Source organism: Lampetra planeri, chromosome 6 (assembly GCF_965212315.1).
Source record: "Lampetra planeri chromosome 6, kcLamPlan1.2.h2, whole genome shotgun sequence".
Classification (NCBI taxonomy): Eukaryota; Metazoa; Chordata; class Hyperoartia; order Petromyzontiformes; family Petromyzontidae; genus Lampetra; species Lampetra planeri.
The window spans coordinates 5,678,718-5,694,621 of record NC_136112.1 but is presented as its reverse complement, the minus strand read 5'-3'; the positions used below and the strand labels follow the sequence as shown (position 1 = coordinate 5,694,621).

At 44.7% G+C, this 15,904-nt stretch overlaps 1 protein-coding gene across 4 annotated transcripts in view; it reads left to right on the top strand.

The window, feature by feature from the left end:
- Nucleotides 1–15,904, top strand: part of STK36 (serine/threonine kinase 36) — a 34,461-nt gene that overhangs the window by 5,250 nt on the left and 13,307 nt on the right. For 3 of the 4 annotated variants that reach the window (XM_078595357.1, XM_078595358.1, XM_078595359.1), the window contains exons 8-19: nucleotides 5,600–5,766; nucleotides 5,874–6,079; nucleotides 6,397–6,535; nucleotides 7,978–8,121; nucleotides 8,732–8,911; nucleotides 9,252–9,349; nucleotides 9,712–9,817; nucleotides 10,041–10,188; nucleotides 11,036–11,142; nucleotides 11,677–11,784; nucleotides 14,609–14,707; nucleotides 15,502–15,596. In XM_078595357.1, coding sequence (XP_078451483.1) covers nucleotides 5,600–5,766; nucleotides 5,874–6,079; nucleotides 6,397–6,535; nucleotides 7,978–8,121; nucleotides 8,732–8,911; nucleotides 9,252–9,349; nucleotides 9,712–9,817; nucleotides 10,041–10,188; nucleotides 11,036–11,142; nucleotides 11,677–11,784; nucleotides 14,609–14,707; nucleotides 15,502–15,596 — 1,597 coding nt within the window. The remainder of the gene's footprint in view (nucleotides 1–5,599; nucleotides 5,767–5,873; nucleotides 6,080–6,396; nucleotides 6,536–7,977; nucleotides 8,122–8,731; nucleotides 8,912–9,251; nucleotides 9,350–9,711; nucleotides 9,818–10,040; nucleotides 10,189–11,035; nucleotides 11,143–11,676; nucleotides 11,785–14,608; nucleotides 14,708–15,501; nucleotides 15,597–15,904) is intronic. The other variant, XM_078595360.1, reaches the window with a different exon arrangement.

Genomic DNA, 15,904 nt, shown 5'->3' with positions numbered 1-15,904 from the left:
AGAGGTGATTGTGCTTATGGGGAGCTATTGAAAATCAACTAGCTTGCTACTATATTAGTTTAAACTGGTAAGTCTGACGAGGGTTCAGGCGAGTGTCACGCCACCCCGTCCATAGGAGAGGCTGCCCACAAGTAATACATAATATCATACATAATACATGCGATATGATGTAGGAAACTGGTCAACTCATTGGTCTAAGAATTGTAAATACTGCATAGAAAACACTGTAGAGGTATTTAATTAACTAAAATATATATACTTAAAACTGCATTTGAATTTTCTATTCACGTAATTGCTATTAGTGTTGTCATATAACTTGGGGAATTTTCTCCAAATACATATATTTTGAATTGATTATAAACTCGGGCCCATACCTCAAAGAGCGGGTCTGGCAGTTCACCAGCTTTGGTGCAAGTGTAGTGTATGTCAACTGAGGCGCACACACACTGTTGTTGGAGGCAACGCGTTTATTAAACAATTCACTATACACCGGATTCTGTTGCTAAGTGTGGCTAACTTCCCTATGCTGCTCACTATGTGTGTTAACTAGCTTGATCCCTGAACGAGCCCTGAATCCCCCTCCCTTGCTGTATCAAGGACGGCGCCCCCGCTTCCGGCCACGTGTCCTTAACTCCTCCAATCGAGGACACCGCTTCAGGTCACGTGCGCTTGACTCCTCCAATCGGGCACCGCTTCCGGCCACGTGCCCTTAGCTCGTCCAATCGGGGCACCCGGCACTCCTCTAGCACTGGCTGGCGCGACCCACAGAGACATCTGACTGAGTCTCTACATTACCCCCCCCCCCCCCTTTACAAAATTTCAGCCGACCCGGCTGTGAAACCCCAAATGGAAAGAGCAGAGGAGAAAAATTTCCAACAACCCAAAAAAAAACCTCCTAGTCTCACAGCCAATTTCACAGCAAGGCGCGGCCTCCAATGTAACGTGAACGGTAAGTGTAACAATAACCCCGACCGACGCGCCCCAACGACACAAAACAAGAGCCATGAGATAAAGAAGAAGGGACGGCAATCTCAAGGGGTGATCAATCCCCCCCGGCAGCCAGTCCTGTCCCACCGCCATACACATGCCTTCCCCCCCCCCCCCACGAGCACAGGATGGGGCCGGGTCCGCCCCCGGCTTCCCCCCGGCTCGCGAGCGAGACTGCCAACCGATGGTGTGCGTGAATGGCGGCGTGCTGGCGAGAGTTAACGAAAGCGGCCAGTTTTCAAGCGCGTGTGACAAGGCTGGCCCGAGGCCCAAGGCCCGAGGCCCGCGGCCCCTCTCCAGGTGGCGAAGGAAGAGGCCGCTCGACCAGAGAGGAAAGACCCGACAATGGTTGTCCGCCCCTGACTTGCGCCGAAACCGGCAACAAGTTCGGCGGCTCCCCAGACCTCAGTAGCTGGGACCCTGAGGGAGAAGAGGCGAAGCATCTCTGAGGCATCGTTCCTGTGGACGCACGCCCCGGCTCGTCGGGCACACCGGACACACAGCCCCCAGGGATTTGAGATGATGAATGAGCTTTGTCCGGCGGACAAAACGGTTTGAGGCGCGACGCATGAACAAACTAGCGCCTTCGACCGAATTGTATGCGGACGCTTTGTGGGCTTTTTACCTCGACGATCTCCACAGGCCCCCGCCATGGTTTGTAGAGCTTAGGGGACATCCCTACGGGAACCTGGGGCCAATGAAGCCACGCTCTATCCCCAACTGCCCATTTGGTCCCAGTCTCCCAGGCACCCACCTGCCGCTCGTTGGCAGCTTGCTTCAAGGCCGAGTTCCAATGGGAGGCCTCCCTAGCCTCCGATAGGCGCTCTAGGGGAACCCGTACGGAGTTGGGAAGTTTCTTTTGAGCCAGATCCGGATTTAGCTGTGTGTCAATGGGCGAATCTTTCTCCCTTCCATACATAAGAAAAAAAGGCGAGTAGCCTGTGGACGCATGGGGGGAAAATCTATATGCGGCCAGGACCCCTGGAACATGCAAGTCCTAGTCGGTCTGTTCGTTAACCTGATGGCATAGCATGGATGTGAACGTCCTATGTAGGCGCTCCACCATGCCATCGGTCTGCGGATTATAGGGTGAGGTGCGGATCTTTTTAGTGCCCAATAGGTCACACACCTCCTTAAGTAGTTTTGACGAAACATTTCTGCCCTGGTCCGTAAGGAGTCGTTCTGGAGCCCCCTTATTCAGAACGTACCCGTGGAGAAAGGCATCCGTAATGATGGCTGCCGACTGGTCCGGCACCGGCCAGGCCATCGCCCACCAAGAAAGATACACTACCCCCACGAGCAGATACTTGTTACCCCGCTGGTTGGCGGGAAACAGACCCAGCATATCGAGCGCGACGAGTTCATTCATCCACGATACATGAATGGATTGGAGAGAGGGGCATGCCAATTTCGGCACATGCAGTGCATCCTCTAAGCACATTTTGGACGTCCGCCGTCATGCGGGGCCATAAGAAATTCAGGCGGTGGGTGGACAGGGTTTTTGCGACCCCTGAAATGCGTAAGACGTCCATGCGTTGCCTAAGCCAACCTCCCCCGCAGGATGGTGCAAACTACGACGTTATACTTTAGTAATTATGCGTCCCAGCGCATGAGGAGGCCCCCTCTCAGAATGACTGTGGCTAACGGTCGTCAATTGTCACCCTCTGCGGAGTCACGAACCCGGCGTCTGATGGCTAACAATGAGGCGTCCTCGGCCTGGAGTCACCCCCACTCGGAGTTGGAGAGACCGAGCGTGTGGTCACATGTGTCAGCTGTGTCCGTGTGCGTGACATCGGCCGCAGCGACGATCTCTCGGGGCGGAGCTGAATTGGCGGGTTTGCACTGTCCCGCCCCCGATGTACACGCGCACTCTTCACCGGTTGGCAGACGTGACAATGCGTCAGCATTCGAGTGGCGGACGCCCTTTCTATACGAGACTTCAAATGCATAGTCCTGAAAGACCTCGAGCCAATGGGACAGCTGGCCGGACGGCTGCTCAACACGCAGTGTGTACTGCAAGGCTGCGTGGTCTGATCGCACCTGGAATTTCCACCCATAGAGGTGTAATGGGTTCCGGAGACACTTGTAGAGGTAACTTCTTTATTACAATACAACACTCCATTCAGTCCTCATTACAGCCTAGGTACACAGCTTAGATACACTACTCGGGCTACGCTCTGGTCCTCCGGCTACAACTACCCTAGGGGAGGCTATCTAACCCGACTGAGCCAAGGTGCGGGTCTGGACTCTGGCTTCCTCGCCCTTACAAGGACGTAGAGCCGGGAGTTCCAGAGTCCCACCACTGGCCCTCACAGCGTCCCTGCCCTTACAAGAACAAGCGGGACGAGGGGGTCCAGGGTCCTAAGATGGCTGGTCTTGGGTCTTGAGCTACAACTGGCCCTGATCGGCCAGGGAGCTGCCCTTTTATGCCTTGTCCCCCACGAGGGGTGGGGTTGTGTGCGCCCCCAGATATCCCACAGAGCACACACAGCCCCCCCCCCCCGTTGGTGGCGCCAAGGGGCTTAAGCGTCTGGGTTGCCTGGGATCCTAGCGCCTGGCGCCGACGGCTTATCTGCCTAGGGTCCCAGAGCCCCCAGCAGCCCCTCCCCTCTTATGTCACTACAGAGGTATGGCCGGTACTGCTGAACAAATAAACAATCGCCAGAAACTCATGGCGCGTAACGCGATAGTGTTGCTCGGCCGTAGAAAACACCCTACTGCCGTATGCGACCACACGCTTTACTCCGTCCAACATCTGTGACAAAATGGCGCCAATACCAGTATTGCCAGCGTCAGTCTCAAGGACGAAAGGCAAAGAAAAATTGGGGTACCAAAGGGGAGGCGCGTTGACCAGGCTTTTGCGCAGCGCGGCAAACGCGGCCTCCTCCGCCCCCCACCGAAATTTCTGGCTTATGGCCGTGAGGACATGGAGCGGCTTTGCGATCGTGGCGAACCCGGGGATGAAGCGTCGGTAATAAGAGGCAAACCCGACAAAACTACGTACCTCACCCGCCGACTTGGGGGTTGGCCACATGCGAACGCACGCAGTTTTGTCAGGGTCCGTCGAAATCCCGGATTTGACGACGATATGGCCTAGGTATTTGACCGATCTCTGCAGGTATTTGACCGATCTCTGCAGCACTTCTGCGGCTTAAACTTCAAGTTAGCAGCCCGAATTTGGGGAAAACAGCCTGCCACCTCTGAAGGTGCTCTTCGAACGTGCGTCCAAACACGATGACATCGTTGAGATAAATCAAACACGCATTCCATTGTAGGCCCGCTAGCACTAGCTCCATCAGCCGTTGGAATGTGATTGGGGCTGAGTGCAATCCTATCGGGAGCCGATCGAACTCAAAAAGACCCTGGAGCGTGTGCAATGCAGTCTTTGGCCAAGAGCTGTCATCTATGGGCAACTGCCAAAATCCCGACATCAAATCCAGCGTGGAGAAAAACCGCGCCCCTGACAACGCGTCTAACGAGTCATCCGTCCGCGGGAGCGGGTACACATCCGCCACAGAGACTTTGTTGAGTCTACGGAAGTCCACGCAGAACCTCAAACTACCGTCCTGTTTCTTTACAAGAACGATGGGCGCACCCCATGGACTGTTGGAGGGAGCGATAATGTCTGCGGCCAGTATTTCATCCACCGCGCAGCGCACATGGTCCTTCTCCGCGGGACTCAGGCGGTACGGGTTTTGACGAATAGGGCCCGAATTTCCCGTGTCAATGTGATGGTGCAATAAAGGCGTGCAGCCAATGTCGAATTTGGATTTACTAAATACATCGCCAAATTCCGATAAGAGCGCACGCAGCTCGAGCCTCTGTGTTTCAGACAGGTCCTTGCTCTCGGAACAGAGCGTGTTTACCCATGCCTCGTCAACGTCCTCACCCTGCCCCGCAGCCGCTGAAACACCTATATTCCCACCGTTTTTATAAACGTCACCTGCGGCCGACGCATGAGCTAAGACAGTGCCCTCTTGAATCACCGACGTGTCTGGACCGACATTCAGGACCTGAATAAAAGGTTGCAACCAAAGTCTGCGCATAAACCAAATTTTGTGTGTGAAACCGCCCTGGTGGAGGGAACCATCAACAACCCGTGCGAAGCCGTTTTGCAATCTAGGTGCTTTTTAAACCGCAAGGGGATCAGCATCTGCGCCCCGGAGAGAAATTTAACCGTTTGGTTTGCCATGGCAGGGACCGAAACGTTCACTGTGCGAAACAAAGTTGGTGATGACAAGAAAGCCATGCGGCGGCCCGACGGCAACTTAATGCAGCCCTGATCCACGAGGATTTTGCATGGATCCTTGCTCCACATATTTCTTTTAAGGCAACTTATACATCCAGTGGGCTGCATACAGCTCTATAAAGAAGTCGCATGCACTTATCATACCACACAGCATCTTGCATGCAGCTCGTACCTCATCGTACTGCATGGTCTAACAAAGAATTTATAATAATTTCAGTGGCAATTGCTCACCTAAGTTCAAGGTTATCCATTCAATATTATTTTATTCTCCACTACCACCATAAAGTATCCCTTATGAGTGTGGAATTGAGTATATGCTTAATGTGACAAACATTTTCTTACTAAAGTTTGATCAAATTGCAGTGTTGGATGACGTCTCTGCCGAGGAAACAAATCCACTGACGGAGGACCTCAGCCCTGAACTTCAGGCACAAAAAGAAAAACAGGCAGCAGAACTGGCACCTACCAGTGGGCAGTCAAAGATTCTACGCAAGGCACGGCAAAAGATGGCAGAAGTAGCAAAGAACAAGGTGGTTAAATTAGGATGCATTTCTCAACCCAAATGGTTACTTTTGAAAAATGTTATCATTTCAAGAAATTGATGGTTACACTTATTTTTTCTTTTCAATGCTAATAGCAGGAAAAAGATAATCAATGTGGAAACGCACCTCAAAGACAACGAGGTGTTTTGGAGGAAAAGGCTTCTTCACACAGTGCATTAGCCTCTAAACATAAATCAATGGCCAAACAAGCTGTAAGTTCTGCTGCCACTTTAGCTGTGAAGCAGGTTGGTGATGCAAGAAAGGATGATTGGCAAATGGAAAATAGGCCACCCACACCAAAGTAAGTGCACACATTGGTATTCTTTTGAGAAGTTTTGTTTCCAGAATAAATATTTATTTTTGGTTAACATTTTGAATCATCAGCAGTGTTTAAACGATTTAAAAACAATTCTAGTGTGCTTGCCAAAAGTGAAATCCAGACAAATTCATTTATATTCAACAGTCATTATGCTTTGCAGTTTCAAATGTAAAATCTTGTTATTTTTAACTTGCAAATTTGCAAAGATATCTCTGTTTGAAAGATGATCATGCAAAAAAGTGTAATATCTGTTTTCAAAGATAGTCATGTAAAAAGTATGAATCGCTTTTTTTTTCTAGGGTAGATCGAATTGGTGCTGATTACGCAAAAGAATTTCCAGAGGTGGAGGTCGGAAGCCGTACCCTAACGCGGCAGAACCCCAGCGCCGTGCCAGGACGTGCCAACGGAAGCATCGACAATGTAGACCTTGACAATGAGGTACACGGTTACAAGCAGAGCTTTGTTACACTTGCTTTTTTTTTCCTTATTCGTAATGCAAACATTTATTGAGAATTTTACATAATGTGCATCTCCATAGCATAACCTATTAAACACGTACAAGTTATATTTGTTTGTGTAGTAGGCCTAACATATTACACCAATGCACTTGTAGAAGAGTAGTGTGATGACGTCATGTCATGGGCGCTGTAAGGAGACACCTTCGAGAACAGGGGCGGGTCCGAGTGAAGGGGAGGAGCCGCCCGAGGGGTACTTAAGGGGGACCCCGTGACGAAGGCGTGGTCGTTGTGGGAGCCCGGAGTGTGAGTCGGCTGAAGGAGGTCTCTCCCGCTCGTGACCGGACGGTGTTGGCTGAACCGCCGTCCGGGGTCGACGAGTGGGAGAACCGAAGAGATAGCCGAGAGTAGGGCTCGAAGGAGTCTGTGAGAATCGGCTGAGAGTGAGTGGGGCTCTTCTTTCCTCGGCCGGGCGGTGTTGAATGAACCCCCGTCCCGGCCCGAGTGAGAGAGTCAAAGGGATAGCCGAGGTTAGGACGAGTTGAGCTTGGGGTTCCATGGGAAGGACCGAGTATAGAGAACACCTACCCCTGGTGTGAGCCGAGTGTTTAAACTGTGTTAATAAACGGCGAAAGCCCTTATAAGAAGTTCCGTCTCCGCGTGGTTATACGACGCAACACACTTATATGTTATACAATTAATACATTAATTTATGGATTCAAAATAAACATAAGGTTGTCTTGTGCCAATCCATCGGCCACAAACACAGCACTTGTCCTTCACAATGTTGTGCAAAATCACGAATATTGGGACCATTTAGAGCTTTGTTTTAAATTAAGCTATGACATTATTGCTTTGTGTGCACAGACTTGTAGTTGTGGTACTATACCAATTGGCAAAAATCATGTTCAGTCCACTTTCGTTTTTTTCTCACATACATATTAATCAGTGTGCTGAGTCCTGGTTGATGGTAATTGAATTTGATTGGGCCCAGTGTGAAACACCTTGAATATATTGTTTTTGGACGGCTGGATGGCTCAAAATAACATTGACCCCATTGAGGTAATGTTTGTAAGGACCTATTATGACCCCTACTATGTTGACATTGGAGTATGTTAATAATGCCATAGGCATCACAGTTTAATATGACCATTTTAAATAGTGAAACATCCTACATCCATGTGAACAAGTCAGTGGTGTAATATTATTCAATAACATTGAATCACACTTTATGTGATTCATACGTTAAAGCTATGTTTTTATTTGGATTGCACGGTTTTGCTTTACACAATACAGATATGAGCTTAATAAGCAAAGACCTAGAAAGTGGATATTCCACTACATTTTTTAAATTTCTTCACACAGTCTCTTGTATCTTATTGTCTTCTTGGACAAAGGTGCTTATAATAATTACTGTTTTCGCAGGAGATGGACAGCGATGACGAGTGGCAGCATTTCATTGAAGCGACGGATCCTACCAACCTACAGTTGACCACTCCCATGACACTTTTGTCAGATGCTGAGTTTTTGACTCGCATTCGAGCCAGGCTGAGAGACTCATCCACTCAGGTAATTTAACACGTTCCTTCGGAGTGGGCAGGTAGGAACTTGGTTGGACAGCGCATTTGTGCGATTCGTGTCATGCGGCGCAAGCTGCGTGGGGCGGCGCGTCACGTGGTGCTGAGTCCGCCCGAAGCGCTCTATGAAATACAAATCGAGGGCGTGGCTATGCACGACAGACAGACAGACAAATAATCCCTGGTGGGCAGTGTGGAACTGTAAACACGTGTATTAGTTTGTTGAGCTGTTATTTATTTGTGTTAGCTCTGTTCATAATAGTAACATTACATTATTATTTAGTTCCATATATGTGCTTTTGTTTTCAAGCGTCTATGCAGATCATATCTGTCACGTTTTACTTCAAAAAATATTTAGAAATATTGGATACATACAGATGGTGATTTTACTACTAACATATAAACAATATATTTACTGTACTAATTTCACTATGCCCTTACCTTTGTTTATTACATCATGTTAGCATCAACAATGCATTACAATTAGAATATCAGCATGAATCTCAGTATGCAATAACGAGGTAACGGCGTATTAGGCAGTAGATATAAACGTGCATAAATTAATTTTGTATTTTTTATTATTTGTGCTGGCTTGTGTTCAGGTTTTAGATGGTATGCTGGAGGGAGCATCCAGACTGCGTCCTGTGCTCCATGTCATTACAAACCTGTTAGCCACTAAGTGTGACTCAGAGCTGCTGTACACATTCTGTTGCTCTCTCGAGCTTCCACATCACTCCCTCATGCTGCTGGAGCAGATCTTGGCCAGTACAAGTGTGCGACAAGTACATAATGCATCTTCACTTTCAGCTTTTACGTAACTCGCTATGCAGTCGTGATGGACGGCATGATGCTATTTTCGTAAATCCCAGAGAAATTGATGCCTTCATTGACCCTGTGATTATATGAACTAATTTCATGATTAGATGCCTGCTGCTCTTGCAACAATGTCATATCCTATCCCTAAACAATTACGATGTTTAAATACAGTGTTTACGTGAACAATCTAAACTCTTGCAACATCCAAGAAATAAATTGCCGTTTTATGCATGCAGTATTAAAAGAGCATTATGCGTGTGTTGTATTTGTGCATTTGTTCATGTATGGTTTTCTATCATCTTCCAGCAACCCTGGTGTCTAGCTGTCCTGTTAGACCTAATCGCATTACTCATTGCTTACTTTGCCAGTGATTTCAACACTAATCCAAATATATGTTCAGAGAGGTAAGCCGTTTAAAAAAATATCATATCACTTCAACCTTTTTTGCAACATGTCATTTGGAAGGAACTCCATTTATTGTAAACTGTTTGTGGCGTAATTTTTTTTTAAATCGAAACGTAATTTTTACTTTAGTATTGTTTTTTGTTAATCATGTATTTGTTGGAGACTCAAAGTACTATTAAAGTATCTTTAAAGTATGTTAAATGCTTTGTTGATAATACGAATACTATTTTTGTATGTCTTATTTTCGATTTGTCAAGGAGAAAGATTTTCTCTCGCTAATTTTGCACATTTAAAGCTGTATTTGCAATCGTTAACTTGTTTTGTTTTCCCTCAACCTCCGTGATATCCTCTTATGTTGCAGTTATGAGAGATTTGGAAAGTCTGCTGAAGAGTACATTAAAATATTGCAGAAGCTGATGAATCAGTCTATCGACACTGATCTTCGCCTCACAGAACAAGCCATGCTAGTACGAATATTTCTACTCTGTAATTGTATATGATATATGCCTTTTCTTTGCTGTCACATAGATTTAAAGGCATCTATATTGACTTTCTCTATAATTATTCTCTTGACTCAATTGAAGACTCAAGGGCATAGGGTATAGGCTAATACAATGCAGGTAATTCAGTAAGTAAAATTGCCCGTCTAATTCTGAAACCTTTGTTGATTTTTTTTCTCCCTACACATAGTGCCTGGTGTACCTGTGCGAGGGTATGGATGCAAACTCATCACCCGTGTCTGCAGATTTTTACTCCAGTTTGCTTTCCAACAACTCCGCTCTCATTCAGATTCTGCTGTATGGTACTCGAACTCAACCAGTTGTGCAGAAAAAAATAGGTTTGCCATTTTACACAGATATAATATATACACAAACATATACGCATTCCAAAGAATCGCAAACCAACTCTCCAATAAACAGCAGTTTGAATGCTAAATATTATTAGTATTTTACAATGCAACCACTTCATTAAAAACGTTTTAAACCAAATATTGAAAAATACCATTGTTGTTGTAGGATTAATATTTGAATAAAAATTTGTATATTGCCTACTTTCACAGCACAAGTTGACACAGTGGCAGTAAGAATGCATTTGTTATTAAATGCGAGGGGTATTATTAAAATATAAGGCATACACAAACATAAATGCTTTGTATTCTCATTACATGAAAAAATTACTTAACTGGTTATTCATTAGAATGTGGTTATCTGGCTTTTTTCAGCAAGGCCGCTATCCTTTTCTGTGCACTTGTGTTAACAGTGTGACCACAGGTAGAATTGCATCACTGTGAAAGGGTTCACGAGCATCGCAATCATTTGTGAACAACATTCGAAATTCAGTGTAATTTGCAAATGCTATTCTTCTCGGCTATCCTTCAAAGGGTCAATCAGATTAATAATCTGAGGTTGCCAGATTTAAACTAGTAGCGAGCGAGGGCAGCACACCCACGTATGACCTGGTATTGTTGTGGTCTGACATTGTCATGTTGAAAAGAGGGTTTTTGCCATTTGTTTCACGACATGACATTGCGATGAATGAATATCTAACATTTTATTTCTGTTCAATAAAAAGTCATGTAAGGAAAAAAGTAGGATGAATTGCTTTCAGGGCAACGTATATTACAGTAGTATTGATACGTGTCTTGGCTACGTTGTGGTGACGTGATAAATTGTCTGCACCCGCAGTTTCCCATGCTCGATTGGACCAGGTTTCTGGAGCCTTTATGGCTGTTATGGCAGCTTTGCTGAACTTTCCGCTTAAAAACCAACCATGTTGTGTGGCCAAGACCAAGGTAGGGCATTCCTTCGAAATTCCCTTGTACAATGTGCTGCTTTAGATTGATAGGTTGCAACATTCTTTGTTGTATTTAATGGATATAGATGTGTGGTTTTTTGGCAAATAATGTTTTTATTACGCAACTATTCTGAATGGCTTAAAAAATGGATAACAGTGACTTGGAAAGAATTGGTGAAGGATACAAATGCAATATATGTTTAATGGCTATGAATTTAGTTACAATCGAAACCTATTATTTTAGTAAATTATATATCAAACCCTATTAACCATCTTATTTTTTAAATCAACCTTTTAAATAAATGCTGTCCAAAATGAAACATTTGTATTGCATATGTCGATGGCAATAGAGGCAACGTGGTCTTATAATGGTTTCCGTTTATAATTCATCCTATATGAGCCCTGTAATAATCAATCAATGCTGTCAGAGTCTTTTTTTCCCTTCTAGAATTTGCATGTCATTGTATTTCAGTCACTTATATAGGCTGCCTGAGCAATGTTTATGCATGTATTTTTCTATCTCCTTTAACAGGTGGTAGAATTTATTGTGGAGAGCCTGATGGAGCCAACACAGCATCACCTGATAGAGGGCTTGGTGAATGACCTCAGCCATCCTCTGAAGGCCTCAAATGCTCTACGGGTTAGTGCAATCCCAAACTGCCAGCATTGTAATTGCTCTTTTGATAAATACCCTCTAAAGTACAATTCCACCCAGGGTGATAGACCCAGAGAGAGGATGTTAGATTTCCATATGATTTGTATGAGATGGAAATTGGATTTATCACATGCTAATGTTGAATTTAGGACATTATTTAATATCAAATTATTTGTTTCATTCACAGACAATTATTTTTACGTAGGATATGGTTATTTTAAGATGACTTCTGGATATCCTTCTGTTCATTTTGTGTGAAAAAGACACTTGTTTTTCTCTCCATTTTCTATCGGTGTCCATTATATATATCACTATGTAACACAATTTTTGTTCCTCCGTAGTAAGTGTTATTTCCTAATTGCTTATGCCTAAAAAAGTATAGAAAATGGCTATTATTCCCCACAAACTTTGCTTTCGTGACCAGGACAGTGATATTTAGAAATTTGCCTATTTTCAGTGAGAAAACGGGTGAATGTGTGTTTTCGTTCACATAAAGTCAGAAAAAAAAAACATATGAATCAAAATTTACATGTATATTTATACTAAAGTAATACAAAAATGACTACAAAAGATTTAGAAGTGAGTAGTTTTTCGAGATTTACGATTACACTGAAAATCAATTTCACGAATCAGCCCCCAAATGTAGTCTCCCATCATGTTCTCATTATACTGTCCTTGGTAGCGGCGTTAAAAGTCCAGTATATCCTGGTGGAAGTGCTGGCCTTGCTCCTCCGAGTACGCTCCCATGATCTTCTTGAATTCATCAAGATGGGCATCAAGGATATGGACTTTGAGGGACATCCTACAGCCCAATGTTCTTCACCAGAGTCTCAACCAGCTCCACGTAGTTTTCGACCTTGTGATTGCCCAGGAAGCCAAGAACCACTACGACAAAGCTGTTCCAAGCAGCTTTCTCCTTACTAGTGAGCTTCTTGGGGAATTCATTGCACTTATCTGTGGTCCGACGAAGACACCGGCTTTGACCTTTGCCTCAGACAGCTTAGGGAAGAAGTCTTGAAGGTACTTGAAGGCTGCCGACTGCTTATCTACAGCTCTGAAAAATTGTTTCATGAGGCTCAATTTGATGTGCAGTGGTGGCATCAGCACCTTCCAGGGGTCCACCAGTGGCTCCCACATTACGTTGTTACTCCCCACAGAGAACTCGGTCCGCTGTGGCCAGTTCCCGCCTGTGGTAGTGCGCCTTGGTGTCCCTGCTGTCCCAAAGGCAAAGATAGCAGGGAAACTTGGTTAAACCGCCTTGGAGACCCATCAGAAATTCCACCATTTTTAAGTCTCCACTGATCTCCCAGCCGTACTCGTCATACTTCAAGGTGTCCAGCAATGTCTTGATGCTGTTGTAATCCTCTTTGAGGTGCACTGAGTGAGCCAGGGGAAGAGACGGGTACTTGCTACCATTATGGAGCAGCACGGCTTTGAGACTCCTGGGTGAGCTGTCAATGAAGAGGCGCCAATCGTTCTGGTTACAGGCGATTCCGATTGCCTCTAACAGACTGGTCACATTGTGGCAGAAGCAGAGCCCATCTTGACTGGTGAAGAAGTTGCAAAAAGGTTGGTAACACTTCCTCTGATCTGCGACTTGCACACTTTCATCCAACAAGTTCCGCTGCTTGAGCCTATACATCAAAAGCTCGGCATTGGACTTGGTGAGACCAAGATCTCTGATCAAGTCGTTGAGGTATTTTTGGTTGGGGTAGTATAGGTTTGTCTCCTCAGCTCCACCTCTGATATTGTCATCTGGATCTACAACGTCTTCCTCGCTCTCTGACTTGCTGCTCTCTTCTAAAGACGGCTGCTCTCTCTCCGGAGGAGTGGGTACGGGGAGCTCATGGCAGTGTGGCACTGGGGCCATGGATGAAGGAAGGTCCGGATACGTGATAGCAGGTGCATTCTTGCCAGTTCGACGTTTGTAAGAGTCCACCATGCAGAAGTTAGCAGTTGCTTGAGTGGTCAGTGGGATCCCACCAAATTCTTAGGATAGCGAACTTCATGGCTCTCTTTTCCCCTCTGTACCATCCTACAAAAATACATTTATTTCACCCATGACTGATGTGTAAGAGATTCTCACAATATTTTTTATATATGATATATTTTTTCAATAACATTGAAAACTCTAAAACATTTGAATATTTAAAACTTTTACAATTTAAAACGTTTTTACAAATTTTAAAACATTAAATTCCGAGTAACAATTTTACCTTCCCAGAGTTTTTTTGCATTGCTCGCAGGTGAAATTGTGCCCAGGGTTTATCTTGATCCCTGACAAGCATGCCGAAATATGCCTTGTCGGCCTCACACATCTTAGCAGCTGCTTCCACAGAGTCCTTTTTCGCTCTTGTCTTGATAAATTGGCCGCAGACATAGCAAAATGCGTCTGTCGGATGCTTGCAGCCTCTTGATGCCATCTCAGAAAAATGCAGATATTTATCTACTTGGGCAGCTGGAACTAAACTGAGTTGGTGGGCTTAAGGCCCCTGTATTTATACTACTATTTATATTACTGGAAAGTTCTAAAATGTTCTCGAAGTTACTCCAAGTTTACTCAGCACTGAATCTATCTGGAATGTTCTGGAAAATAGGTAAATTTCAAAATATCGATTTCCTGGTCACAAAAGCAAAGTTTGTGGGGTATTATAGCCATTTTCTGTACTTTTGAGGCATAAGCAATTAGGAAATAACAATTACTACCCGGGAACAATTTTTTTTAATTGTTACACAGTGAATTATTAGATCATAATACAGTTTGTAGGAGAATGTGTTACATTTATATTTTATGATCTCTCTTCCTTAGGTGCTGTACTCTTGCTGTCAAATGAGTGGATCCATGTGTAAAGTGCTGGCTGATACACCCAAATTCTTCATTTCCACATTGCATATTCTGCAAGGAAAGGTACCCTTAAACAGCTGAGTTCCTTTGATAATTTTAGACTCTCTTTGTTTAAAAATACTCGATTATTTATAACTTGGAAATGTTTTTATGTAATACAGTAGTACCCTGATTTACATCCCTCACTTTTACATCATTTCACAAATACTTCGTCACTTTATTAATACCACTACCCTATTTGTGTCGCTTCAACCCACACTTACGTCGCTGACAGCATCGTCCTTCCTCGTATCTGTCGCCTCAGCCTTCGCCTCCCACCTACCTTGTAAATTGCTCTGATTTATGTAATTTCGATATTCGTCATACCTGTCAGGAACGCATCCCCAATGTATTTGACTTCTATGTACAGTTAAAAACGTACACTTTGTTCTTTTTTAGATCTGTCATGGTGGTCGGTAATTTTTAAATATAATTTGTATAACAAACTGTATTTGTAAACACTCGTTAATTGGCCAATAGCACATTCTATAAATAACCGCAATGCTTGTGCAGTTGTTGATGCTTGCTCACCGCGTGACTGCCTTCCTGTTTGCCTGTGGTTCCTCTTGCCTCTTGAGTCGTTTTCTCTATTCGAGAATGAGTGAATTTTGTGTGCGTAATAATCTCATATTGTGATATCAATATAAAATTACCTCTACATGTTAACAGATGAGGGCTGAGCGAGAGATAATAGCTCTTTTGAATTTCCTTTTTATTGCTTTTGACTTTAAATATTTGGCCGACAGATTTATTTTACAATTGTATTGGGTTTGTCTTCATTTTGCCCTTGTACAAATATGAATAATTGCTGTGCACAGATGGAACTGACCGACATTGTTAGCAGCCAGGCGTTTGAGCTGGTGCTGCATCTGTTCACTGTGCTGCTCGTACAGCTGGGCCAAGTTCCCCCAGAGTAAGTACCGCTGTGTAGAGGTTCCCAAACTCTGTGTGTGGCAAGCCAATTACTTGGTGCATTGCAAGCACAGTGGTTGAGCGTGGCAAAAAAATATTCTGTAACAGAGCACAAGTGACTGCCAGAATAAGAGCTGACAAGATGGCAGGCAAATCCTTGGAATGCCTTGTAGTATAATTTGTATTCATAATAAAGGCTTTTGGGTTAGATCGCGTTCTTTATTAATGTGTCGTAACCCTCCACCACCCGACACGGCCAAACAGTAAAAAATGTGACACGTTTGCAAAGGACAAAATAATTCACTTCTT